The sequence below is a fragment of the Leguminivora glycinivorella genome, chromosome 12 (genome assembly GCF_023078275.1).
Source record: "Leguminivora glycinivorella isolate SPB_JAAS2020 chromosome 12, LegGlyc_1.1, whole genome shotgun sequence".
In the NCBI taxonomy this organism is placed as follows: Eukaryota; Metazoa; Arthropoda; class Insecta; order Lepidoptera; family Tortricidae; genus Leguminivora; species Leguminivora glycinivorella.
This window is the reverse complement of record NC_062982.1, coordinates 8,849,393-8,877,088: the sequence shown is the minus strand read 5'-3', so window position 1 is coordinate 8,877,088 and position 27,696 is coordinate 8,849,393. Positions and strand designations below refer to the sequence as shown.

The window sequence follows — 27,696 nt, the reverse complement described above, 5'->3', positions numbered from 1 at the left end:
TGTCTGCCGTGTAACGTGCTGTGTGTTAAAATATCTTCCTCATAACGGAAGGCTTACCACAGACGCATAGGAATTCCGGAATTTAGAGCGATTTCTGCCAGATCAGACAAAACCAACAGATCTGTATCTCATCTCTAGCGAACGTGTATGTAGATGTTTATGCCTATACTATTTGTATGCATATAAGTACTATACATACCCCAGTAATCGCAGTATATTTAGCAGGCTACAGAAAAGGTCCCTACAGATGCACCGTAACGTAAGTGCGTTTTCACATTATCCAATCCGATATTGGATGTCGAACCGACATCCCATACATTACAGGCGCCATCTTGGATTTTTCCATTGAAATTAGAGATGCAACGAATAGTTGTTTGGCCGGATACCGGGTACCGAATATTCGGCCCAATCATCGGCCGAATATTCGGTTTCCGGCCACCGAATATTAGGCCAGCAGAATTTTACCTACAACACCTACAATTTAAGGAGGGAGCGGGCGCGTCGTGAAGGTTTTGATTTGTTGCGTAGTGAACTTCGCGCGGAGTCCGTTTTAAGTGCAAAAAACTAGTTTTATTATAATTATTTCGTTCAAGGCAAAATATATGCTTAAATGTTTTTTTTTATAATAAAGGGCTATGGTTATAAGTAGGTATTACAATCGTAACTGTTTTTTTTTACATTTAATTTGTTTACCCCAAAATCATTCAATCAAAAATAGCACATCCGATATCCGGCCGGATAGTACGTCACTATTCGGTATCCGGCCGAATATTTAAATAAGGGCCGGATAGGCCGGATACCGAATAGTAACCGAATATTCGGTGCTTCTCTAATTGAAATCCTTCCGATCCTCTTTACTGGTAAATCATTGTACCCCTAATGGACACTGCATACAATCAATGGAAATAAGTGGACGGTACATACCTACTGTGTTTTATTCTACTGTCGTTAAAAGAATAGAAGGCATACCTACGCCGTTAATGTGGTAATTTATTTCAAAGCTTTACTCCCTATTAGTTTTGTTGATGCCCAAATTTGAATGAAAAGTTATGACGCACTCTTTTATATGGATGCTAATGTTCATACTTAATTTAATTGGCTGACATCGTATGTTACATATTGAGCAAACGAACTAACTTGTTTATCGAAATCTCGTCACATATAATGTAACCAAATTGATTCGCAACCTGATCTAATAAGTGAAATAATCGTTACAACCAGAAACTGTCTTTAACCCAGTTGTTACACGAAACTTACCAAAAACTTCGCTTCTGTAAACCAGTATTACATGATCCTCGACTAGATATGACTATCTGAGATTTTGAGACCAAGTTATATTTGGGAAGAGTTAGCTTTTCGTAAAGTAATGAGTTCCGTAGACAAGTGGCCAATCGATGACGCTCCGTAGCCAATCGTTGTCTCTTTCTCTCTATCGTTCTTCCATATAGGTGCGATCTGGCCAGTAGTGCTTCGTTCGGCAAGGAGCCTTAGATTTTTTTATTGTGTTGACAGCGTGCACAGGCCCCGTAGCCGAATGGCATTGCGAAACGCCGCAGAAGAGATAGATCGCTACGAAAGAGATATTATCGTAAGCGTTTCGTGAGCATTTGTGCATTCAGCTACGCACATACAGATATCACGAGCAAAGACTCTGCGAAGTATACGTTCGAGCCTTGCTCATGTGCATGGCTGCCACCATCAGTGTTCCCTTAGTTGCCTTAGATGACGTGACACCCATGGGACGAGATGGTCTGCTGCTATTCTTTTCTGATGCCAACACCTCACGGAATGGAGCGTTAGGCATTAGCCTATTGCCTATTCTCCCTAGTCCTCCTAGTCATAGTGTATCATAGTTAAGTATTTCATCCTATCGTTATTTCTTATTAGTTGCTACGATAAAGCCGGTTGCCTTTCATTTGTGCGTTAGGAATAGGCCTCTTTCTTGTCTACGTTCACTGCCAGCCTAGCTGCTAACCTATCCGAAGTGACAATCGTTGACGCTAAGGGCGATCGAAATGCAATCTGGCTCTGTCGCGCCACTACAAGAGCATTTTTTTTTTTTGCCAATAATTTTTTTTTTATTGTTTTAGGGAATTTTAGGTCAATTGTACTCAGAATCACGAGTACTTTCAATCTCACTGGGAGACAAAGTGTCCCAGAATTTCCATACATTTTTGTTACTTTCCTCTTTTGTTACCCCATACAAAATGTACGGAAAATGGTAACAAAATAAGAAAAAATCGTATGGGACAATTTTTTTAACTACTAGGATTGAAAAGGCTAGTAATTCTGAGTAGAAATAGCATTTTTTTTTTTAAATATCACACTTCATAAAAGTGGCAAAAAAAGGAAATGCTCACAAAAGAGCGGTAGATACGATAGTAGGTACAATACGCTCGAAGCGTAAGCGATTTTGACGTTGGCTAAGTACCTGGTAGGTGACTAAGGCCCACTTGCACCAACCACCTAACTCAGGGTTAGTGGGCTGTCATCTGTCAAATTCCATATAAAATGGTGGGTTAACCCTCGGGCTAACCCTCCATTTCCGTCGGCACAAGTGGCCCTAAGTAGTAGTGGTTCTTTTATGTTTCGTTCATGGCAAATAAGCTAGTTTTCGTCGGAAGTTGTGCAATGATTACAGCTGTTTCGTAGTAACTAACTGTGCTTGCTACTAATGAGGCATACGCTTTGTAACTCTTTTTTGCGGCGTGCTTCGTCTCGTCTACTAAGTAAAGGTATAAAAGTACTCACTATTTTTCAATCGTGAAATAAAACAAGAATGAAAGCTGAAAATCACCATCGATAAAAGTTAAAACTTATTTAAAAACTGACGGTCAATAACACTCGACTTTAAATCATTGTTTAAAATGTATACAATTTGAAGCGACCATAAATGGGCCATTTTTTTTTTTCAAAGTTGTCTAAGTCTAAAGTTGTCAAAGTTTTCACCCTACTTTTTTTGCAACATGGGTATTTTTTACGCGATTCATACTCAGAATCGAGAGCTCTTTCGATTCTGATAGGAGAAAAAAAATGTTCCAAGATTTCCATACATTTTTTCGAACCTTCCATTCCATTACCGCCATACAAAATGTATGAAAAAGTGGTAACGGAATGGGGAAAAAACCTCGGGACACTTTTTTTCTCCTATTAGGATTGAAAGAGCTCGCGATTCTGAGTGGAAAACACATAAAAAATTCCAAATCTAAAAAAAAGTGGGGTGGACAACTTTGAAAAAAAAATGGCCCATATATGACGTTCTCAAGCTGAACGTTTTTTATTCTTATTTATATTTATTAACATAAGAATTTACAGCTTACAATAAGAACAGTTTCACACAAAACATTTAAACAGGTTCACTTTGTAATTAAATTACGCAATTTTTACCTGATGATAAGCCACATTCTGGTATCTTGCTTGACAACGTCGTATACTTATAATAACTTTTGCCGCCAGACATCAAGGTCTAAGACCTGAAAATTACTCAGAATGACTCTCGTATTCAATGTGATGGATTATCAACACGCACACCATTTTAATGGGCACCTCGTACGAAATGATATGTATCAATTTGTACGTACATTAAGTCTTATTATTTACTATGTTTGTTTTTTCGACGTTAATAATGTGGTTTTGCGACTAGGTATTTTGGAATAGAATGAAAAAATAATGGAATGAATGTGAATTCATGATACATTCTGTATTTTTAATAAAACGTATTTTTTAGTTTGAACGTGGTTAATTGCCATTTGATTTACCACGTGGGCCCGCCCGTAGCCAAGTGGTCAACCGCTCAGCGCTCATGCTCCGTTGGCGAATGATGCGAAACTCTTTATTGCTCTTCCTTGCCATAGTATAATTCCTTGTAGAGGAACACTGACTAAACAAGACATGGGATAGACTATAACATTTGGCCCGCAGATGAGTTTTATAAGCAATAAGCTCTTATCGTTGGTAAGCAGTGTAAGCACCTATACATATAGGATATATTTTACCGTTAGTAACAGATTGTAATTATAGTAAAGTTAGCTTTCGTCCATTACGCGGCCTTATTCGATACGCCCACCCGTCATCGCAACCCATCGACGACAGTAATGACCAGATTTCAACTAGAAACCGTTGCGTCGGATACACCCAGTGTTTTGTAACGGTTGTGAGCAGTCCGTTGTTATTTGTGACAGGACGTCCGTGAGGGCATCATGTCATCATTATCACTTAAGTCTCATTCAAGAGCGCACACTTCTAATTTTTGATGGAGCTAGAAATTTCCTTAAACCCTTACCATATTGGTGACCGGTCTGGCGTAATTGGTAGTGACCCTGCCTGCTAAGTTAGGGTTCGACTCCCGGTAAGGGCATTTATTAGTGTGATGAGCACATATTTGTTCCTGAGTCATGGATGTTTTCTATGTATATAAGTATTTATATATTATATATCGTCACTACTTTGAAAAAAACTTGTATCTTCTTCTGTCAATGAAAAGAAAAATGTAATAAGTACGTATGCAATAATAATAATAATAATAAGCCCGCAGGGCAGCTTGTGGCGAGCTGTTGGGGAGTGACGACCCCACGGACCCGAGTGTTCCCGAGAGTCGGTCAGGGTCTCCGTCTCCGGCGTGTCTTCGCCGGCCGGAGTGGAACCCCAAGGGGACCCGCAGGACTCTCAGCTCTGGCTTGCCTTCATTGGCCGTCCAGAGAGGAACGTCTGAGCTGTCGCTCCAGGGGTGGAAGTGTTAAAGGGCATAACGCCGCGAGTAACTACGGAGAAAGCGCAGCACCACCTCTCGACACCCCTGAGCCACTCACGCCGGTGTTGCGCCTGGCCGTCTTTATGATGGCAAATCAGGTGCCCATCTACCGAGTGGCGAGTCACCGCCTGCCTCGATAACTTGTTAACGCAATGTTATGGTAGGTGTCCGGACCTTTGCAATAGCCCATTTTCATAACTCATCCAAATTTCAACCCATAGACCTGATCTATTCTTTCCATTTTATTGACAATAGTTTCCAATGCCTGCTGAAACCGGTTCACGGGTATCTATTCATGTACCCGTGAATGGGTTCCAGCAGGCGTTCTACATGACATCAAATATCTCCAAACGGCCTCTACGTGTTGGATCTATATCCCCACGCACGCCTTATAAATGACCGGGCTCGAAAGACCCGAGAGTTTAAAAACGGAGAAACAAATAATAATAATAAATCCGTTTATTTCAGACAACATATGGTCCAATTAAAATAACAGTACAATTAAAATAAATAAATCACAGTTCAAAATAAAAATACATAATTTACCAGTAATTTCAAAAATTAAAATTATGCAATGCATATAGACTTACTGCGTTTTAACTTTGAGGAACAGTGTGAGATACGAGATTTTTTCAAAGTAGTGACGATAATATGTATATCGTATCGTTGTCTGAGTTCCCACAACACAAGCCTTTTTGAGCTTATCGTGGGACTCAGTCAATCTGTGTAAGAATGTCCTTATAATATTTAATTATTTATTTATTGGATGCATTATGTTGAGTGGTATGATGATGTTGCTGTGGTCTACCATTAAGGTTTTAACTAGAAACCGTTGCGTCGGATACACCTAGTGTTTTGTAACGGTTGTGAGCAGTTCGTTGTGAGCATGTCATTTGTGACAGGAAGTCCGTGGGGTCCAGATTGTTGTAATAATTTTAGCCTCATCGCATTGCCATTCCTACCCAAGGTGACAATCGAGGTGACAATCGTACGTTAAGCCATATTCAAAATAAAAATGTATCAGGATGACAGATTCTACGAAAAGTCGCGGTCGTGAGACTGTTTCCTTAAGGTTTCCTTGCATCTTTTATGTTTGTACAAAAACATATACATTTATTTTTTTATTTATTCAATTAATATACATGTGGATACAAGAACATTATTTTAAATATATTGCTCACATACATACGATCACGCCTGTATGCCATAAAGGGGTAGGCAGAGCACATGAAACTACTTAAGCTTCAGTGCCACTCTTGGCATATAAGGGGTTGAAAGGAAACGGAACAAAGACATATTATGTAACTCCGTATAGACGGATAAAGTCTAAGAAAAACACGTACCTCAAAGCCCTAGAGAAAAAGGCACGGTGGCCTAGCTGGCGTTACACCTTTGGGGTACGCCCAGCTAGATGGCGCTACTATTAATATTTGACATTTTAATACATATCAAGCTAAGAATATGGGCTAAATTGTCAAAACTGAGGTTCAAAAGTTTTAAGCCTGTGTCAAGAGATGGCAGTATATGCACTGTGATTAGTTGATTACACATTTTACTTCTAACTAACTAACTCTCTATAATACTCGATCCTCTTTGTATTAGCGTTATAGGTGACACATAGATATAGATCAATTAAAAATCTATACCTACGTGAGGATTTCAGAAAACTTATTAAATTACTTCCCCTATTTAGACCAAACCAAGTGTATCATCTTCTAAATATGTAAAAGAAAAAACTGACTGACTCACTGATATGTCAGTCAGTGAGTCAGTTGATCAACGCAAACATCCAAAATTTGCCACGTAGGTTCCTTACAAGCACTAAGAAAGGATTTTTCAAAATTCACCTCTTAAGGCACTGGTCCCACCGCGACCCGAAAGAGACACGGCGATGTTTATAGATAGTTACTCGCCTATCGGTGAAATACCAAAATCGTGTCTCTTTTTGTTCATTTTCCCCTCACCAGCTCGGAAACACGTGTTTTGTCCTTTAATACCAGCGGGTAAAAACGCATTTTATCCACTAGTGGGTAAAGTAATTTGACTTTGAATAAAGTCAAATTAACTGCTTTAAGATTGATAAAAGTAGGTGAATCTAGTAATAAAGATGATTTACCACCTGTGGAACTACTGAAAGCAGTGATAAACGCATTTTTTGCGTTGTAGTTTCCTCGCTATAGTGAGTTTTGTGTTACACTCGGGTGCAAATGTATTTTACTTCTCGTGTGTTAAAAAACTCGCAAGTTCAGGATTCTATTCTCGAACCACTCGCTTCGCTCGTGGTTCAACTATAGAATCCTTTCACTTGCTCGTTTTTCAATTCCACACTCGGCGTTAAAATACAACTTTGCCCCCTTGTATAACAAATAACTATTTTATAGCCGATAGCTCATAGCCTACTAGCTCGCCGTGGGACCAGTGCCTTAAATATTCTCATAGAAAAATATCAACACCTGTCAAAATTGTTGTGACATGCAAAACTGTTTACTTAGACGCTTCTATTATTTTCTATTCTTTTTTGCCAGACTGTATCTTGTATATTTCCAGAAATAATAACAATAGAACCGCAACAGCCTCATGATCTGAGAAAGCGTCCATGACTGCGGTTTTACTGTGCAGGCCAATTTATGAGCCTAATAACCAAGACGATAGATTTCTACTAATGAATTTAGCACCTTGAGCGATGAAACTACCACTTTCAGTTTAGTTGACGTGAAAAACTTAGGACGACTGTTATTTATAAGTTTTATAACGTATCCTTACAATATCTCCTACATCATTGTGATAACACTAAGTGATAAATGTAACTCCTTCTCTCTTGATTAGAGTCTGTTCGAAAAGAGAAGAGTCGTGAACAGACTCTCTATCAGTGGTAGGAAGATCTAAACATGTGGGTCTCGATTCTCGATAAAAAATTAAAACCTATCCTAAAAAAATCAGAAAGTCGGTCGGAGACTAATAAATAATAAGGTCTGCTTATTTTATTAAGTATACACAGCACTACAGGGTAGATAAGAGATGAGAAAAAAAAAATCTTTTTGGATATCTTCGAGGAATTCTTATAATATATTAAAATTATAAGTACCTACGAGTACTTACCTTCAAATCGTGCTTGTGAACAATAAAGATTTTGACAAACATGTATAATTATAAAGGAAGACTAGCGTAGGTACTTAATAATAGTTATTTGTTATACAAGGGGGCAAAGTTGTATTTTAACGCCGAGTGTGGAATTGAAAAACGAGCAAGTGAAAGGGTTCTATAGTTGAACCACGAGCGAAGCGAGTGGTTCGAGAATAGAATCCTGAACTTGCGAGTTTTTTAACACACGAGAAGTAAAATACATTTGCACCCGAGTGTAACACAAAACTTTTCCCCTCACTGTAGCGAGGAAACTACAACGCAAAAAATGCGTTTATCACTGCTTCCAGTAGTTCCACAGGTGGTAAATCATCTTTATTAGTAGATTCACCTACTTTTATCAATTTGAAAGCAGTTAATTTGACTTTATTCAAGGTCAAATTACTTTACCCACTAGTGGATAAAATGCGTTTTTACCCGCTGGTATTAAAGGACAAAACACGTGTTTCCGAGCTACTGAGGGGAAAAATATTTTGATCCACACTTAAACACTGAACAACTGAACACAAACCCCTTTAAAAGCTTGATCAACATGCCAACATACCGTATGAAACTGACATCATCACTGATTATTGTAATTATCTGAATTTGCACGATAATTCGCATTGCATGACACAACTGTGCAAGTTTATGGAAAGTTATTCCGTTTTTATTTGTTTCAGCTCTGGGAAGCGGCAAATCGGATCCAATGTCTTAGCTAGGTAAATATTTACACTATTAACATAATATTTTTTTGTAATCTTTACTTTTTATGGTAATTTGCATGGAAATTCGACGTCGACTACATTTTCTTTGAAACATGCTGACAGCGCCATCTGTCGCAAGACGCCGACTCTACTACGAGCATCCGCAGCTCGCTCAACCTTGTAACTTTAATGTCTATCGCATCGCTTAGTAGTTTCACACTTTGTCACTAGATGGCGCTAGTGACAATGTTATAAACTCGTGAAAATACTTTTTGAATGAAATAATTTTAATATTTTAGTGTCTTAAACTTAAATAATAATTGTATTTTGTATTGTTTTAGCCAATTATATCGTTCGTCGTCGTTCAACTCTTCGGGCTGCGGCTCAGGAGGGGAGCCGGCGGATGATATGTACTCTGATGTTTCACTGGAAGAGGATGTTCAAGGACTTAATTATAAGGTCAGTCTAATTGTTTGGTCAGGTCACTAATTATAATGGCCAGTGCTTCTTTGAGTTTTATAGGCATCCAACGGATTACACCAGGCCACCAGCTTACCTCTTTCATAAGTACCCGGGGTAAGTGCCTATATTTAATTGACTGCTGATATTATTACAATAAAATTATTAAGAGTGTACCATAGTCCACGTATTGAACACCGTGTACAATTTGCCGTATTTGTGTACAATACTCAATAATTGAGGGTTGCATTCTGAGTTCTGACCAAGTGCTCAGCATTAACAACATTTTACCTACAGTCCATCTTCATGCACTCTTCGAAAGACTTTTTGACTAAACTTTCTCACCCCTTTGATATGATCAATTGATCAGGTGTTCTGTAACTTTGCAAATACTATCTTCAGCGTGATTCATCAACTCAATAGTATGACATTCCTTAGTCATCACTTAACGTCATAAAGCGAAACATAATTCTGAGAAACTGTAGCAACCTTTCAAGAAAACCTTCTTACGTTACTTGCAACTATTTATTACTTGTATCACTCATTGTTTGTCTTTATTATTAGTTAGTCATTGTCCACTTCCTTTCTATTTTTATTTAATTGTCTTTCGGATAAGTCATTTTTTTAATATTTTATACGAAGATACTTACCCATAAATGTCTTCAGCAACAGTTATACGGGCGATTCTCTGTAAGCTTGTAATCGGCTGTCCTGGCCGATTTTTTCAAAAAGTACTTCAATTATTTAAATAATAAGCACGTCTAATAAAACTTTAACCTCGAATCTTTACGGGCCATCATTTTTATAACCATAACTATTTTAAGCGTTTTACTACACGTAATAGCAGCTCTAAAAATACAGTCCCCTGGCTGTCCCCATCACTGTCTTCCCACCTAGAAGTGAAAGTTACGAAAAAAATATTAAAACTAAATACAAGCGGCAGTTAAATCAAAACAATCGAATTATTAAATTATATTATTGTAGTATAACGAGGTCTGATTAATTGGTTATTTATTTAATAAAGTCTAGTAAACTTTGTCCCCAGAATTTGTATACAGTCCCCTGCCTAAAATATTTAGCCATATTAAAAAATAACCACTATGTTCGCAAACGTATTTTTGAGTGAAACGAAACGCGATCGCTGTGAAGTTGGTTACCATGCCTAATGCGGTGGCGAGACGTCATTTTGTTTAGTGTCAGAGCATCACTTGTGAGGTGAACTCGCGTTTGGACCGACCAGTCCTCTGGTAAGAAAGTCCCCTGGTAAGAAAGTCCCCTGGTAAAAGAAGTTTTTATTTCTGTTGAGATTTTCTTAAAAAAGCTTCTGTTGATTATTGATGTGCAAATTTGCCATAAAAATAATAAATGACTGATCAATATAAAATGACTTTTATCTAAATACAACCCCTATGACACGTTAAAAACAGTCCCCTCATGCCCCAAACAGTCCCCTGTTACGATTTTTTAGAAAATCGTTAATAACTCGGAAATTACGTATAAATTCAGTGGGTCTCCTTATGTCACTAAAATAATAGTTAATTTTAGTCAACATAGAACTCAGATTTTTGGCAATAGTTAAAAAAAATTGACAGGACAGCATTTGTATGGGACCTTCACGAGCTTACAGAGAATCGCCCATACTCTATCAAACAAGTCTGTCAGTAAATAAGAACAAAGAAAACTATATGCATCCTTTTCTTTAGGGTGCTAGAGAAAAGGATACCTATAGTTTTATTAGTTCTTATTTACTGACAGACTTGTTTGACAGAGTATAGCAAGGATGAGGATGTGTTTTTAGTATCCCGTTTTATGTAACGCGAAACTAGAAACAGATTTCAAATAGATCAATATTGAGATACTTATGGCGCCAAAGGAAGGTTGTCAGAAATAGCCCAGTTTGGAAACCACCAATTCCCCATCTCTACGAAACCTCTAGTGGTGCTCTCACACAGCATTATATAACATTTATAACAACCAGTGTGGGAGCACCATAACACTTGCTATGCGGAGGCGAAACACCAAAATCATATGCGAGCGATAGAAACAAATGTTGATTGGTACTTAATCATATTAATCATTCTACGCTGTAGGACATCAGGTCTCGGGTCTTATTTAAAATTACCTCAATCAATCGTAAATCGATCATTTTCATTTTCCGCACTATCTATGTGTTTTCCACGAAGCAATATTCTATAAATACTTTAAAGTCACCATGACTTCACGCGGCAAGTGGCCAATATTGCTTTTATCTTATTCATACAAGATCGCTTCAGTGCTACGCGAAATATTGTTCATGCGTTCCGAAATAAGTATGAGTGTACGCAGAAGCAAACTCGGGGCCCTGCTGATATTAATCATATTTGCTTAGTGTATCAAAATAGAATTTAAGACGATATCTGATGTCGAAATGCTGTATGTGCGGGTTCGATTATTTATGTTTTAAGTCTAAGCGTAAACATCGTTCTCAAAGTCAACAAGTGAGTATGCTCAAGATTAAACGTTTTTGGTGACATAAAAATAATTAATTATTTTTAAATACATGCATACAGTCTGACCAGAAATATTGACTACGCGCTATGTTGCGGAATTTCATAAGAACTATTTTCTTCATACTATACTGAACTGTCAACCCATACGTCAGAATAACAGCGCCCTCCTGACAATAGTCATAAATTTCTGGTCAGGCTTTACTTTAGTGCAATCTCGTACGTCAGAACAATGATGATTCCATCATTCAATGGTCTCAATGGTATCTTTAGGACACCTAGATCTTTTATTTTACCACATATTTGTTTAATAATATTATATCGTAATACTTTAGGTATTTTAAACCTAAATGCTTCTCGTAGGCATTTATTAGCTCAATGTCAACCTGAAATTAAATCTAGCGAGAAGCTAAGAATGTAACCTGATAATTTTCATGTTTTTCTTATCATCAGTAGCAAGGTCGTGTTGGCATTCGACCAAGTGCACATAAAAACAGCTATTTATAAACAACGGAAAAGAAGTTTATCACAATGTATAGTCAATCTTTAGGTACCTATTTAAATAATTGAAAAACTGTAACATGTACCTAACATTGTTACTCCTGTCCAATGACCCTGGGAAGAGTACGGACAATGGAATCGTGCCGCGTCATTTATTGCTCGTCCTCAGCGGAAACGCCTTGCACTGCGTCCGGTACTGGCCCTCCATCTATTCCAATCCCTTACCAGCCACTAACTAGGAGAAAACCAGTAGTAAGGTATGATCTCTGGCTACACACAGTTGATAGCGGTCTCGAGACAGAAGTTTCACTGGTCTGCTTAGAGGCATTTACTCTGTTGGCAATTGTAAATGACAAAGCAACACATATGATAACTTTTTAAGTCAGTTTTAAAAAGACATAAGTCGAATGATTCCTACAAATGCGTTGGACATTTGTGGTATGGTAAATGTTTGTAGTTTGACTATGAGATATGCGGCGTTTTTGATATGACCGTTTAAAGTGCATCTGCATTCAATTAGGCAATTATAGTGGGACGCTGGGACGTGACTGTGTTTTGATTGAGTGAATCTGTATGTCGGCTATTATGTCTTTTCTAGTTATTAATATACACACACTAGGCGCGTAATATAGTGGTAGTATTACATATACGAGAACAAAGAACTATCTACTTAGGATGAGTAGAGCAATTCAGCGGGTAATTTTGTTAACATACCTCTTCCATTGTGATGTATAGAAAATAACATCTCAGAATGGACCAATTAAGTTCCACTTGTATGTAAGTCTCTTGCAACAACACAAAACATAATAAATGTCTACTCATACCGGGTAGTAAAAGAATCAGCTATAGTTTCATTCTTGATTCGAAAAATCACCAATGAATAGGATTTTATGATCATCATTAAATAAATATCCTTGTCAGCTGTCCATTAGACACAAGTAATACTTTAAACACGTAGGCAATCTTTGGAACTACAAATACACTTATCATTATCAAACATCGATAATTACGCACACAACACATTACACAATACATTATCCAATGCGGTCATTCCCGATTAGCCCCAACTTCCGTACCAATTTACCTACATTCACGCCAACCAACTAAACTGAATGTGGAGACCTCGACACTTCTCATTCGCACTTACGAAGTCGTAACGGGAGTGAAAGAGGTGGTAGTATAATCTCAGTTGTAATTTAAGTTTGTAGATATTGTAGTTACGCTAAACTAACTGGACAGTGACACTCGTAGGCGGACACACCCTGCTATTGTTATCACACAAATTTGCACGTGCACCTAATGCAGTAACAATCCTGTACTGCAAGTGCTGGGATGTAGTTCTTGTGAATGCACAGGTTAATTTGTAACTGGGCTGTTATTCTGATTTGGTTATGGCATAATTTTGCTATCTATAAATATGATTAGGTATTAAATACCCATTCATATTTATTGTACCTATTCTGTGGCATAGTGCAATTTGAGATCAGTGGCCCATTTCTCAAAGCTACAATTTACAAATACAAGTGGTAGTCGCTGTCTAATATGACAAGTCAGATGAAACAAAATATTAACGGCATCGGCATTTTCTTTCGGATGAAAGTTGCGTCTGATATCCATTAGCCCATTCGATGGACGAGTCTTCGTCTCTAGGGATTCTAAGTACCAAATACTTATAGGCAGTTACAGTCTTATGATATATGGGTAGGGTTGCCACATGGTCGGGATTTGACGGGAATCTCCCGATTTTTATCATGTCCTCCCGACTCCCTACAAAATGAAAAAGAACCCGAAATTTCACTTTGCAAGAACATGAAACAAAAACGAAACGTTTCTGCTTCAGCGCTTGACAATAACAAAAAATGTTTAATCAAAAGTTACACTTATGCTAAATGCATTTTTTTAAATTGTTTATCATTATGAATTTATGATAATAAGGGATGAAAATGTCATTTAAGATGGAAATAGCGGGGAAAAAATTGTTTAATTTGATTTTTATTTTGCACTTCCTGACACAAGTTCCAAAATCCCGATAAAATGTCCTTTTATCCTTATTTTGGTGCCATTCGATATGGCAACCCTACATACGGGGCTTTGAGAAAAACTCAAGAAAGATTCGTGGCAACGCGTATGCGATAAGAAAAATACGCTTATCCCCACAGATGTCATATATACCATAGATCAAGCAAACGTATCTACTTAGCGTGACAAATGAACTCAGTGAAATCCACTGAGTTGTCCGTCTTTAATCGCAGCTTGCAGCTTTCGGGCGTCAATTTTTGTAAGTTGAAGTCAATCAAAACATAAAAAAATGCCTCGTTACGTGATATTCAATTGCAACAACACAAAAATTATGAACAATCAAGAGCCTGAGACATATTTAAAATTACAGGCAAGAAACAACTTCAGTACAAAATTTGACACGCTCGGCCCCTATACAAATAGATGAACTTGTTTCTTCTATCTAAATTTAGTTCTGTGCTTATCCCGGTCTTTATTCACTAGCTTTAGCTTAAAGGTATAAGCGATTATTAGCGGCTTGTCAATTTTAGTACACGTTTATGAATAAGGGTTAGTAATTGGCGATGAAAACCAGATAATATTGACAGTGAATAAATCTGGAGCCTAATTTAGTGATTCTTCTGATCTGACTGCTCTGTAAGCCAAGATAACAGTCTTGCATAGATAATGCACAATACACCGGAGAAACTGCGTGCCAATCGCATTGACAGCAGGAAGGGAATGCACTTTATGCACTTCTATACAGAATCGGTGATTCTAGGGACAATAGAGAAAGTTAATTAGAAACCACTGTTAAGTGCTACGGTTATGTAAGCTCTTGTAGTATACATACTAGACGTATGTTTATGTTCTGTATAGTTAGAAGAGGAATGGGCAGAGAATGTATTAGCATGGTCAACAACGTTCGGGAAAACTGGATTTCTTTCTGTGGAAAGTGTGAAAGCCGATTGAATTTGAGTTGGTATATTCAACTGGGGCTTGAAAAAGCTGTTGAAATTAATGAGAAGTATATTTTTGGAGCTGTAAAAAAGGCACGAAAAGATTTTTTTTACTTAATCATTTTCTTTTATGTAAGTTTTTCCCCTTTATTTGGGTCCTATTTTACCTCTTTTGATACAATTGAATCAATTGATCACGGAAATTACGGGCAAAAATTAAGGGACAGTTTCTTTTTCGCATGCACATTTATATTCAGCTAACATATTATTGTATATTTTTATGTTCCTATAAGTTTTAAAATTTGACTTTTATATTATACATATTGAACATTGGCAATTTACCGAAATTTCCTTAAGTACGCCGGGAAAATTAGACCCTAAGCCATTCCGAGAAAAGTTATGTCCTTACCCTTGATCACTTCATTAACATTGTCAATTATTTCACTAACAAATCTTCCTACAATGAATAAATAATGTTTAGGATAGTCCGCCTGTCAAACAATGGTATCTCGCGTGTTGGCGGCATCGCGTGGGCCAAGTGTGCCAAGGATCGCCGGGAGCGTATCGCGGGAGAATAACTTTATCAATTGGTGGTTCTTGTTTCCTTTGCGATGCGTCAATGATGATGTTTTGTTCGATGAGCACTGATTGGCGTGAAGGAGTGGCGATGATTGTCACAAATACATATGAAAAGTTCATGATATAGAGCTTGGAAGTAGAATATAATAGAATAGAATGTATTTTAGATGATGATGATGGAGAGTAATTTGACTCCATAAGATTTATCATAGAAAAGCGCACAGTATGAGGGTAGCACCAGTTTCACCTAGAATACCCATAACATGTATTTTGTATTTATAAATACCCCTTTTATGACTTTGATTAAATTCTAATTTTGTCACGTTTGATGTCTTCTGAACGACATGAACATGATTTTGATGAAACGATGATTGTAGTTAATCTGAATAATTTATTTCATAAAGTTTTTGGCATTTGTTTATAAATATACAACGTCAAAACTATTTTTTTGTTTGTGACCCTTTCGTAATCCTCATATTTAGAGCTATCTCAGCTACCCAGAAGCAGATTGCTGAAATCGATCAGTGATAAGCCACTATCAAACATACAATGATGGATGGCCTAAATAAACCGAGCTGTTGCGTAAAACTAAGCAAGTTAGACGCCTGTCTTCATCACGGTTATCTTTTATCATCTCTATAGGTGTTATAAAAACGTCGACATGGTTAGCTAACGTGTTGTTGCAAAAAATATCACGAATAGGGCTACCAAATGGCTACATGTATGTAGAGAATCAGAAATTATGGAAAATATTCGTAGTTGATTCAAGTTAAGGCAGCTGAACTTCACAAGTAGCCATGATACTTGATAGATTGCTGATGTATTTTCTGAAGAAAGATCAAAATCTTATCTTCTTAAGATAAATTCGTCGCACGCAGTGTTCCATACTTTATGTTAGCTAATTTATATTCTTGAGACCGCTTTTCCATTTTGAAACTTGTAACTAAACCTCCGCTCACCTTACTTATTTACTTACTTACTTGACTAATCAACAGTATAGCTAACCCCCCTTTAAATATACCCCGTAAATTTGGCCTTGTGATCGTCTAGCGTGAATAAGTAGAACCCTTCGATGTGATCCGCAATAACACAGATCCTTTAATGAGTATCAGCTGTATTTTTGACTAATATTTAAATTTTTACTTATTTATATTTTAAAGAAGAATAAAGGTTATTGTAGCATAATAATATAGTGTTATAGAAGAGCATTTTATCAGATTTAGGCCTAGAAAGTTATATGTGAGAAAGTTAATGACGTAATGAAGAAATTTTTAGAATAAAAGTTAGTGAGTGAAACATACATGAAATAAATATTAAAAAATATTTTGGTAATCATCCGCTACGCCTTATTAGTGGTCCCGGCTTGGGCAAGGGCTTGCGATGCGGTATGGGACCCCTGACCCGACCAAACCACTTTATCGGGAACCTAAGCAAGTAAGCCTGAAGGGCTATCTATCTACGAACTAACACCCTGTTTTTTGTTTTGTTTCTTTTCCCTAGCTAAACCCCCCTTTTCCCCAATACTGAGAATAGACCATAACTTCTCGACCTTTCTAATGTATTAACGAAATGCCGAGTAGTCGCTAACCTTTATGAAAACAAGTAAGTCTACTAACTCCTCGAAGCTTTTGACTTTTCATCAGTGGACGGCGCTCGCATGCCACTGGACCCTATAACAAACTAATCCTTTTATTCCAAAGACAGTTTGTTTCCCTAGCCAATTTGATAGAATTTACCTTGAAAACCCAGTTAGCAACACTTAGCATCCCGTCGCTACACCAAAAGATCAGAAATTGCTACCACAATTATTAATAACACTCAGGTAAATTAAGTAATAAGAGATTTTATGAGTTCAAAGTTTTAGCAAGCAGTTTAAGATAGTATACACCACATTTAAAGTCCATTTAAACCACATAAATACACATTGACCAATTATATTTTAAGACCAATCGTAAACGAACCCTACTTTCATAGAAATAGTATGTGACGCTACCCTAATCCTATCGTTTTCCCTACTCTAGCATATCTGAAACACAGACCATCACTTACCATAGATCTAATGTTCAGAATATGCACAAGTGTATCCCTACCATAAGCTGTACAGTTCAGCCAGCGAAGCTGAGATAGGCAACCTATAGGCTTGTGTAGGTCAGACCCCCCCCCCTGCTTTTGCCCGCGGGCTAGGGTAGCAGAGAGTAGATCGCCCTATCCGTGTATATATCCAGTATTCTAAGACACACCAGTACCAGCCACACGGAAGACCCAGCTGCGATCAAACTTTACTTAGATATGGATCGATCACAACCGAAATCCCCAGCGACCAACGCCAGCATGAACCAGAGCACCGAGTAAATAAATATAAATATATATAGGACCCCAGCCTCAAATACTGCCGACTTCAGTGAGCAAGGATTACTCCTAATGTCTTTCGTCAATCGTGAAAGTCCTCACTTCCATCTAACAGTTGGACTCTTTGAGACCGGTGAGAAAATACGCTTTTGTAAGTAAATAAAAGCGCCCAAGCCCTCCACTTGGAACAAAAAGACCCCTAAACGCCTTATGTTTAACAGCCGCAAGGTATAAAGCGCTTAGCCGGACAACAGTCTGTCACAAACAATGATCTGGCTTATAACTTTCACTAAATAACCCCATGGAAAATTACTAAATTCAATTTTACTGACCAACTAAATAAACGAATGAAGTTTCCTTTACGTGCTATAATCTAAGCTTAGTTTTGCAAGAATTACTCCCTACAAAACCAAACACAGACTTATCTCCAAGCACCAGCCATACATCGACCCAGTCTTTGTATTGCTTGACGGCACTCATGAAACAAAGCACAGAAAACTTCACTATACACATCAATTTAAATGTAACACTACACTATAAATAGAACACTAAATTAACCCCACAACTGACAGTAAAGCAATTCCACCACAGGTCCAAATTCAACTGTACGACGATATTGTCCCCGCACAATCAAACAAAGACACAATTTCAAAGTTTACAATCACTTAGAATAATTTCCAAGTAAAAACAAACAGAGAAATAATAGCAGAACAACTTCACTCACCAGTATAACACACGAAAGCCAGAGACACTGTTAGTCTTGTGGATATTGTAAGAATGACGCGCGTCGGCTCGCTCCGACCCTTTTATAGTATCTAATAGAGACACAACAGAGACCGGGGACATAATGGAGACTGGAGACATACTGGAGACTTAACAGAGACATACTGGAGACTGGAGACATAATGGAGACATAACAGAGACACAATGGAGACATAACAGAGACATAATGGAGACATAGTGGAGACATAATAGAGACACAATGGAGACATAACAGAGACATTATGGAGACTGGAGACATACTGGAGACACAATGGAGACATAATGGAGACATATTGGAGACATATTGGAGACACAATGGAGACATAATGGAGACATATTGGAGACATAATAGAGACACAATGGAGACATAACAGAGACATTATGGAGACTGGAGACATAATGGAGACTGGAGACCTAATGGAGACCTAATGGAGACATAACAGAGACATACTGGAGACATAACGGGGACTGGAGACATACTGGAGACACAATAGAGACATAATGGAGACATATTGGAGACATATTGGAGACACAATGGAGACATAACAGAGACATTATGGAGACATAGTGGAGACATAATAGAGACATAATGGAGACATAACAGAGACATACTGGGGACTGGAGACATACCGGAGACACAACAGAGACATAATGGAGACTGGAGACCTACTGGGGACATAATGGAGACTGGTTTGTTTACTAAGCCGTACACCCTATACATTTAACGTCCATGTTCTCTCAGCAAATAATCGTTTACCTATCAGTAGTAACATCTGCATGCTTGCACGTGTTTTAGAGAGAGACAGAGCTATTGATATTGTTACCTATGCAGTCCAATAGTGGAGTGTTTCGTAAATATTTTTACGTAAATATTATTTTGTGAAAGATTGTTTAAATCAATTTAGTAACTTCGCAATGAAAGATCACATTTGTTCCTAATTGTTACATTGAATGATATATTCAGAAAGTATAATAATCAATATTAGTGATTAATTACCTCTCTGACTTGTAATTGGAACCAAGACGCAATATCGGAACGCCATTCGTTTGACCGATCAGATTGTTAGTGTCAACAATCCATCCATGTGAATATAGTTTGTAAATAAGCTTTTTTCCCTAAGTTGCAAGCATCGAATTATAGTGAAGGTGATGACGCGACAAAACATGTGATTAACCATCACAGATATTATTTGTTAAAATATTCAATGAAATCTCGAAGGAAATATGCACCAAAAAGTTGGTCAAGGAAAAGTTTATTCGCCGTAAGTTTTATATGTAATAACGAGGCCATTTCCTCGTCATGGACGCTTGTTCCGTTACAAACTCTTCCGGAAATCAGTCTTCTCCGTTCTTAAACATGATATCCCATAAATTTACACTTATTCCTATACCTATAAAAGAAATGGAGGTTCAAATAAGCTAGGTTATTAACGACTTATTTCGCAACGCTTTCATTAGAATCCCATATATACCTTATACCCTGTATATTAGGTACAATCGGTCTGAGTAGTAATGTAAAATTCCTGACATGTCATTATAATCTAAGTTCTGATGACCCTAGAATGAAACGGAAAGTGTAAAACGCGTGCGAAGTCAACATTGTGTGCAGATGAGTGCAACATATTTACACGGTAGACGACGATCTTTGACTTGCTTGTAGTGTTGAACTATTACAGTCCCTACTACAGTAGAAAACAGACCAGAATTGCTTACTAAGTCACAGTATTGACGCGCATTTTGCCTTACGCACTTTTAGTTTCCGCGTACATCATTCAATGTTTTTCGCAAGGCACTTTATCCCGCCATTTTCTTCTTCCATTGTGTGCAAGAATAGCTAATCTAGAAATCTATTATTTTTTCCCATGAGTTAAAATTTTTGCTTAATTAGGTATTTCGATGTTTTATTATTCATGCGAAGCTTTTTCAAGTTGTTTGTTTATATTTTCTTCTCTTGTTTGTCCGTCCCAGTTTTCACGCCAAAATTTTACGATTTATTTGTTTTCATTACCTTTTTAATTTTCAAATACATATTGTATCAAAAATAATATTGGCACAATCGCGAAAAAATACGGAAGTTAAGGCAACGACATCATTCTGGGGCAGATATTTAGGAAGACGGTATAAGGCCAATGTCCTAACTAACCTAACTAAATGTCCTAACTAGGATGAGAAAATACAGTATTTGGCGTCGTATCGTGTAGTCGTATCACGATTAGTTACATTGTTGTTAGTTTGTTCAGGAAAACTATGGGTAAGGAAGAATGGGGTATAAATCTCGTCCTGATCTTATTTACAACTTTCTTAAAACGATTTAAATTCGGCAACTAAACTAAATCTTGCAAACTTATTTTCGATTCGTTGGGTTCTTAAACAGTGTGAATCAGATCAAACGGAGAAGTTCCAAATTCTATGCAATTCCTATATGCAATAAGGCCGGCTTTTTTAAAAGTTAATTATTAAATTATTAGGTAAAGTTCCGTATAACCAGAAATTTGGGGTTACTAAGCTGTCAGCTGCAAAAGCCGTCTTGCGCGCTGGACATAAAAATACTCGTTAAAAAAACTTACCGTTTTTAGGGCGCGAAGATCCCCACGTTGGGAATATCTTCAGATCTAGACCAGATAGATTTAATTATAACCATAACGAATACTGTAATTAACAGATGACACCGCGGGAAACCGAAGCGCCGTAAAAAGACTTAGATGGCCTAGATAAAGAGTACAACGCTCTATGCTTCGGGCGGTTCTTGTGAGACGATTTGTTTTTTTTTTTCTAAATTGTTTTTGTTTGGTTTTGATATTCATGCTTGAATCTGGACGGAATAAATAGCAATACTCAATTCTAGGGAACTCAGAATAAAAAAAATGGATGAAATACTGACTTGGGCTCACGTACCCTTGATTTGAATTTTAACATTGAGCTTAATAATAGCATCGGTTGCAGACGTTTTTGCTTACACTGTAATACTAAGGGCCACTTGCACCAACGAAGATGGAAGGTTAACCCGAGGGATAACCCACCATTTTATATGGAATTTGACAGATGGCAGCCCACTAACCCTGAGTTAAGTGGTTGGTGCAAGTGGGCCTAAAACATGTAAACAGGGAACTCCTTGCTTATCCAGCAACATCTATGACACAATAAATAAAATATAGTTTAGATGAATTCACGATGAAATACATTATATTGTCTTTCATAGAAAAAACTGATAAAAATCTATAAAATAAAGATTTGTTTTTTTTACTAGATAAAATATGCTGACAGATAAAAGATGAATCATGGAGATATTTACTTTTAAACAAGTAGGAATTTAGAGCTCGACTAAGGAAAAAAAACTATTTAAAACCGGACTAAAGATAGTGAGGTTAAAACTTTTAAATAAATTTTATTAAATGAATCCTCTAGCGCCGATAGCAGAAGTAAGTAGTATAATATAAGCGCATAAGATTGTCTTGACCCTGAGAGATGTCTTCACTACGGTTGAACGCGGGATAATGTGGGCCGCTTATCATCATCAAGTCATCACTGTGCCCACCACGCATGAACCCGAACGGACTACATACCGACAAAAACGTAACTTATATCAATATAGACCTTTATATCTAGGAAGTAAAGTCTGCTTATGATTGTGACGATGGGACATCTTTGCATGTCTTTCTCAACGCGAATTGATTGTGACTTAAACATGATCAATTTGAAACTGCCACCGTTGCGTAAGATGATGTTGAACAATTGTAGTACAATGTGTAATAACGTGTCATTGTACTTAACTACGACATAGCAAAAGAAGGATAAAATAGGAGGAGGTTTATTTTAAACATTCATGATATAGAAATGCTAAATTTGAATGTTTTACATAGTTATTACTCAGATTGTCATAAAAAAATCAGGATAAGTAAACGTGTCACTAGGTCTAGTAAAATAATCAAACTGTTTCAACCAACGGCAAAGAATTACTATGGACGAAGAACAAAAAGATATTTGATTCCTAAAATTTATAATGATTACCCACTTTTACTCGAATCACCAAAACTTGGTATAGGCAGCTTGAAAACCAAATTTAAGCGGCTGTTACTGAAAAAAACCTTGTAAAGCCTGCTGATCATTCGTGAACCTTATTGAAATGCGATAGCATTCACGAATGGTCAGTTGAGCCTATTGCTGTAGTATAAACCTACCAACTATAACGGGTTTTAAGCCCCATGTTACACTCAATAATTTATCTACCTTCATAAAAAAGTTTCTGTTATCGTAGACTGACAATTGCTATATACCTACTCCAATGTTGTTATCTTAATCTTAGTGTAAAGTACCTAATCTAATGTAGTTTAAAGTTTAATTGAGCGCTACGCCAACAAACTGTCTCACAGTTTGGCGAAAATTTAATTTAAGGTACTATGTAACTGTGTTTTTTTTTTCTTTAAATAAATTAAAAATTAAATTAATAAAATTAAGACATTTTTCGGACATTAAATGCACTTGCAGTACCCTACAACTTTGCGCTGATTTGAATAGAACAGCGTAATGGGACTCATTATAAGCACTATTATAATAGAAATCTGACATTAATGATCAGAACACACTTTGTTATTGCAAATGGCAAACAGATTAGTGTTGTCCTGATCAGATTATTTTAGATTTTCTTGATCTTACTTATTACGTCGTTTTCGTGCTTTCAATCTATGTAGAGCTACAGGTTTTTATCGATGACTGAGATACTTTTTTCGCGTTATATAATTAAACAATTTTAAATAACAAGTTTCATCGAATTATATGAGTAATTCATGTCAACATACGTCCCATATGGCTGTCACCAGATGCGATAATTACTGATGTGAGAAGGTCAATCGAAGCTAGCTAACGTAGCTACTTGCCATTCAAGGCAAATCTCTAGATACCTGATACCCGTGTATAGCTGTAAAGATAATCTTTCGTCTATTGGTATTGATAAGATTGTAAAGGAGTACATTTTATAGCTTAGCTAGAAAATTCCTTTTTGTACCAGTGCACCTAGAAAATAATTGTACTAAATTAAAACACTTAATCGAACAAACACCAAACACAGTCATAGAAAAATATGTAAAGTACAGCGGGGCAAATCCCGACTGGGGGACAATTGTAACTGATCCATTTTCCATTATTACACTATTCAGTTGAGTTCCACATGTATCCACTGAACACGCGTGCCATATATAACCAGTGGACACTCTAATTAATAATGCAAACAACATGGAAAAACCGGCCAAGAGCGTGTCGGGCCACGCTCAGTGTAGGGTTCCGTAGTTTTCCGTATTTTTCTCAAAAACCACTGAACCTATCAAGTTCAAAACAATTTTCCTAGAAAGTATTTATAAAGTTCTACTTTTGTGATTTTTTTCATATTTTTTAAACATATGGTTCAAAAGTTAGAGGGGGGGGGACGCACTTTTTTTTCCTTCAGGAGCGATTATTTCCGAAAATATTAATACTATCAAAAAACGATCTTAGTAAACCCTTATTCATTTTTTAATACCTATCCAACAATATATCACACGTTGGGGTTGGAATGAAAAAAAATTTCAGCCCCCACTTTACATGTAGGGCGGGTACCCTAATAAATCATTTTTTCCATTTTTTATTTTTGCACTTTGTTGGCGTGATTGATATACATATTGGTACCAAATTTCAGCTTTCTAGTGCTAACGGTTACTGAGATTATCCGCGGACGGACGGACGGACGGACGGACGGACGGACGGACGGACGGACGGACGGACGGACGGACGGACGGACGGACGGACGGACGGACAGACAGACATGGCGAAACTATAAGGGTTCCTAGTTGACTACGGAACCCTAAAAATGGATCAGTTGCATTTGTCCTCCAGTCGAAATTGTCCCGCTGTGCCTTATAAATGTTTTGGGATGACAAGATAGTCAAATGCTGGTATGCTACAAAAAGTCGCGTGATCATTTGGCAGTAAAATTATAATTAAATGAAGAGAACTTGAATCTGACAGCTCAGATGAAATTTAATGCCAAAGAAAGGCACAAACAATTTCAAATTGTAAATAATATTCTTAAGTTATCGTAAATTGCCATGCTTTCTAAATTGTTTTTCTCACTGCACCCACATTCGCGAATTTCTGTTTTGACCTATGGTTGACTGGTAAAGAATGCCTTAAGGCATTAAGTCCGCCATTTGTACTTTTTTTTAATTGTGCAATAAAGTTTAAGTAAATAAATAAATAAAAAAGCTTTTGAAATGACCTGTCTTATTTATCACTCCCCTTAATTTTCCAAGACATTTTATATTCATCATCTACGTACGGCCGTGTCTTATTATTAAATAACCTAACCACCAAGTTAATATTTTGAAAAAACCCCCGACCGCGACATAGTGGTCCGATTTTCATGAAACGTGTCTAAGAACACTCCCGACTAACTCAGCTTTTAAACAAAAAAAACTAAATCTAAATCGGTTCACCCGTTCGGGAGCTACGATGCCACAGACAGACACACACACACAGACAGACAAACAGACAGACAGACACACAGACAGATACATCAAACTTGTAACACCCCGTCGTTTTTGGATCGGGGGTTAAAAAGCATGTTCTACTCAATAGACAAGTTGTGGCTATCAAAGACGTATAAGCACACAAAATGGCGTCACAATAGAACGTCATTCGCATTGAATACGTGTTTCTGGACACACCCGGCTCTCCGATCCTATTATTCGACCCCGGATGACTAATCTCTTAATAAACGAGGAGGGGAATACTAAACAGAAGTTACTGTGTATTACCATTAGTTGCATTGCACGAGTGCGTATGAGTCGATGTTATGGGGCGCCAGTGTAATGTGACCCAAAGACTTTCATATAAATTTACGTAATTACAGAAAATTGCGTGCCTTTTAAGAGAAGCCGGAATATAATTTATTTACGGTGGCTCTTGTTAAAATGTCAATAATAGGTAATAGATGACCTAATAAGCTACCGATTTTCTACGGCTTGTTAGTGCGTTTTCACAATATCCGATCCGATATATCGGTGGTCGTACCGATATCTCATAATTATATTTACGCCGCCATCTTTATTTTTTCCTTCGAAATCCTTTCTCTTTCCGATATCGGATCGGATAATGTGAAAACGCACTTAAGCTATACCTACCGGATATTTTCCTTTCGTGTCATTATTTTTGAATCATGCTCCAAAACAAGTCCAACCCAAAAACTCTCAAATTCATTAAACACAGAATCTTTTAATATTTTTGTAAGTCCAAATTATTGAGTATGAAGATACTTCGTAAGAGTTCTGACTTCTGACCAACTGTATCAAACGCTTAATCATAATCAAAGACCACAATTATCCCGGTTTCCTTACGCTGGTCTGTGCTTGGTAGCGATTTGAACACCCCAGAGGCCAAGCATTGCGTGTCCAAGTCTGATAAAATTCTGGTAGAACGCTATCTTGAAAATTTATTTACTAGGGTATTTCATTAGTAGGTAGATTATGTCCTATTTTTTTTACAACTTTGAAAAAGAAGTCTTTCAAAAGGTTTCTTTACGTAAATGCAGATCAAGGCTCGAAAATAGTGAAAGTGAAATAATGTATGGAAATAATCACGACATTTACTTCATCAGAATCGGTTTTGATATTTTTGATTTAGCAATTAAGGACAACACTCTTTTCTACATACCTAGTACCAAAAAGTGTGTATGAAATATTTTAATTTATAAACTTTACTGCCATATTATACAAATGACCATATGGCCGGCTGTTTCTAAAACAGAACAAGCCTATAAATGTAAGATCAAAGCGCCGAAAGATCCAAAAAGATACTGTTCTATTATATGATGATTGATGTTGCTTGATTAGAAGACTGGCATTGCAATATTTCATTATTATACAATTTATACATACATTAAACATCATTTGTGTGTTTAAATTAGCTGTAACATTTTTACTCGAATTTCGTTCAGCTTTCTCAAATGTTGAACGACTTCAAAAGCATGTAACAGGACTTCAAAAGCATGTAACAGACTATGTTAATTTGTTTTCAAACCTGTCAAAGTCCAGACTTGCCTAAATTCATAGAATTAAACACAAAGCATTTGGACACTTAGGTATAACTCTTGTAGCAAAACATACTATAATTATCCTTTTTATACAGATTCCGTAAATATTGAATGGCACTTGTTTGCCACAGCGACTTAGCATTTTGCCACGGCTGTTGGGCTCACAAAAACAGTATTAAAATGTATGAGATCGCATTGTTTCGTTTCGTTCGCAATTGTTTGTCTGTGAGTTGTATAACACTGTAACACATATTTGGTTCTTACGACAATGCGTTTTTCAGTTTTTCATGAATAGTCATATTGGCGTTACATATAATTTGATATTTTCAATGAAGCGTAATGAACTATGATGAATTGGAATTAGATTTAGCCAATCAGAATGCAGTCAAAAACTTTTTTTTATTGAATTCAATGTAATCATTTTGTAATGTATGGCACATATCTATTATACTTATTTATTATTATCATTGCGTTATTTGCCATTGCACTTAGGCATTATTATAAAGTTTCTCCATAATTAACAGTTAATCTTTCATTACGTAAATTTGAATAATATTAGCCGATATCAAACGCAATAATCTAAATGAATGAAAGCCCAGTGCAATACATTTATTAAAAGGGTGTTTTGTAGGTTATGAATGAATCTACTGGTTAATTGGTTATTCATTATTTTAGTCATGCTTTTTAAAAATTAAGCAATATTTATTGTTGCCTTACAATTTAAGGTTATAATATGCACTTTTGCCTCGTGCTTTTGTTCCTTAAAGGGAAATGTATTCTTATACTAAAAAATTGGTTGTTTCTATTTCGGTACCCATTGAAGATAAGGTGGATGTCTGGATGTTTACAAGACGCCATATGGGCAGCGTCTCTTTACGTAATTAAACTAAAGATGCAGATGTTATTTAATAATGCTTAATGCAACGCGGAGAAATCTCACGTTTCATGAAGATTATCTAAACTATCT

General features: G+C 36.9%; 2 protein-coding genes across 7 annotated transcripts in view; one reads left to right on the top strand and one right to left on the bottom strand.

The window, feature by feature from the left end:
- The window catches only part of LOC125232253 (mpv17-like protein), a 150,055-nt gene extending 142,167 nt beyond the window's left edge, over positions 1-7,888 (bottom strand). The window contains exon 1 of the mRNA XM_048137908.1: positions 7,850-7,888. The gene's annotated coding sequence lies outside the window, so the exon portion shown is untranslated. The remainder of the gene's footprint in view (positions 1-7,849) is intronic.
- LOC125232252 (rab11 family-interacting protein 4) overlaps positions 1-27,696 on the top strand; it is a 162,301-nt gene that overhangs the window by 109,698 nt on the left and 24,907 nt on the right. For all 6 annotated transcript variants that reach the window (XM_048137903.1, XM_048137901.1, XM_048137902.1 and 3 more), the window contains 2 exons: positions 8,554-8,592; positions 8,919-9,036. In XM_048137903.1, coding sequence (XP_047993860.1) covers positions 8,554-8,592; positions 8,919-9,036 — 157 coding nt within the window. The remainder of the gene's footprint in view (positions 1-8,553; positions 8,593-8,918; positions 9,037-27,696) is intronic.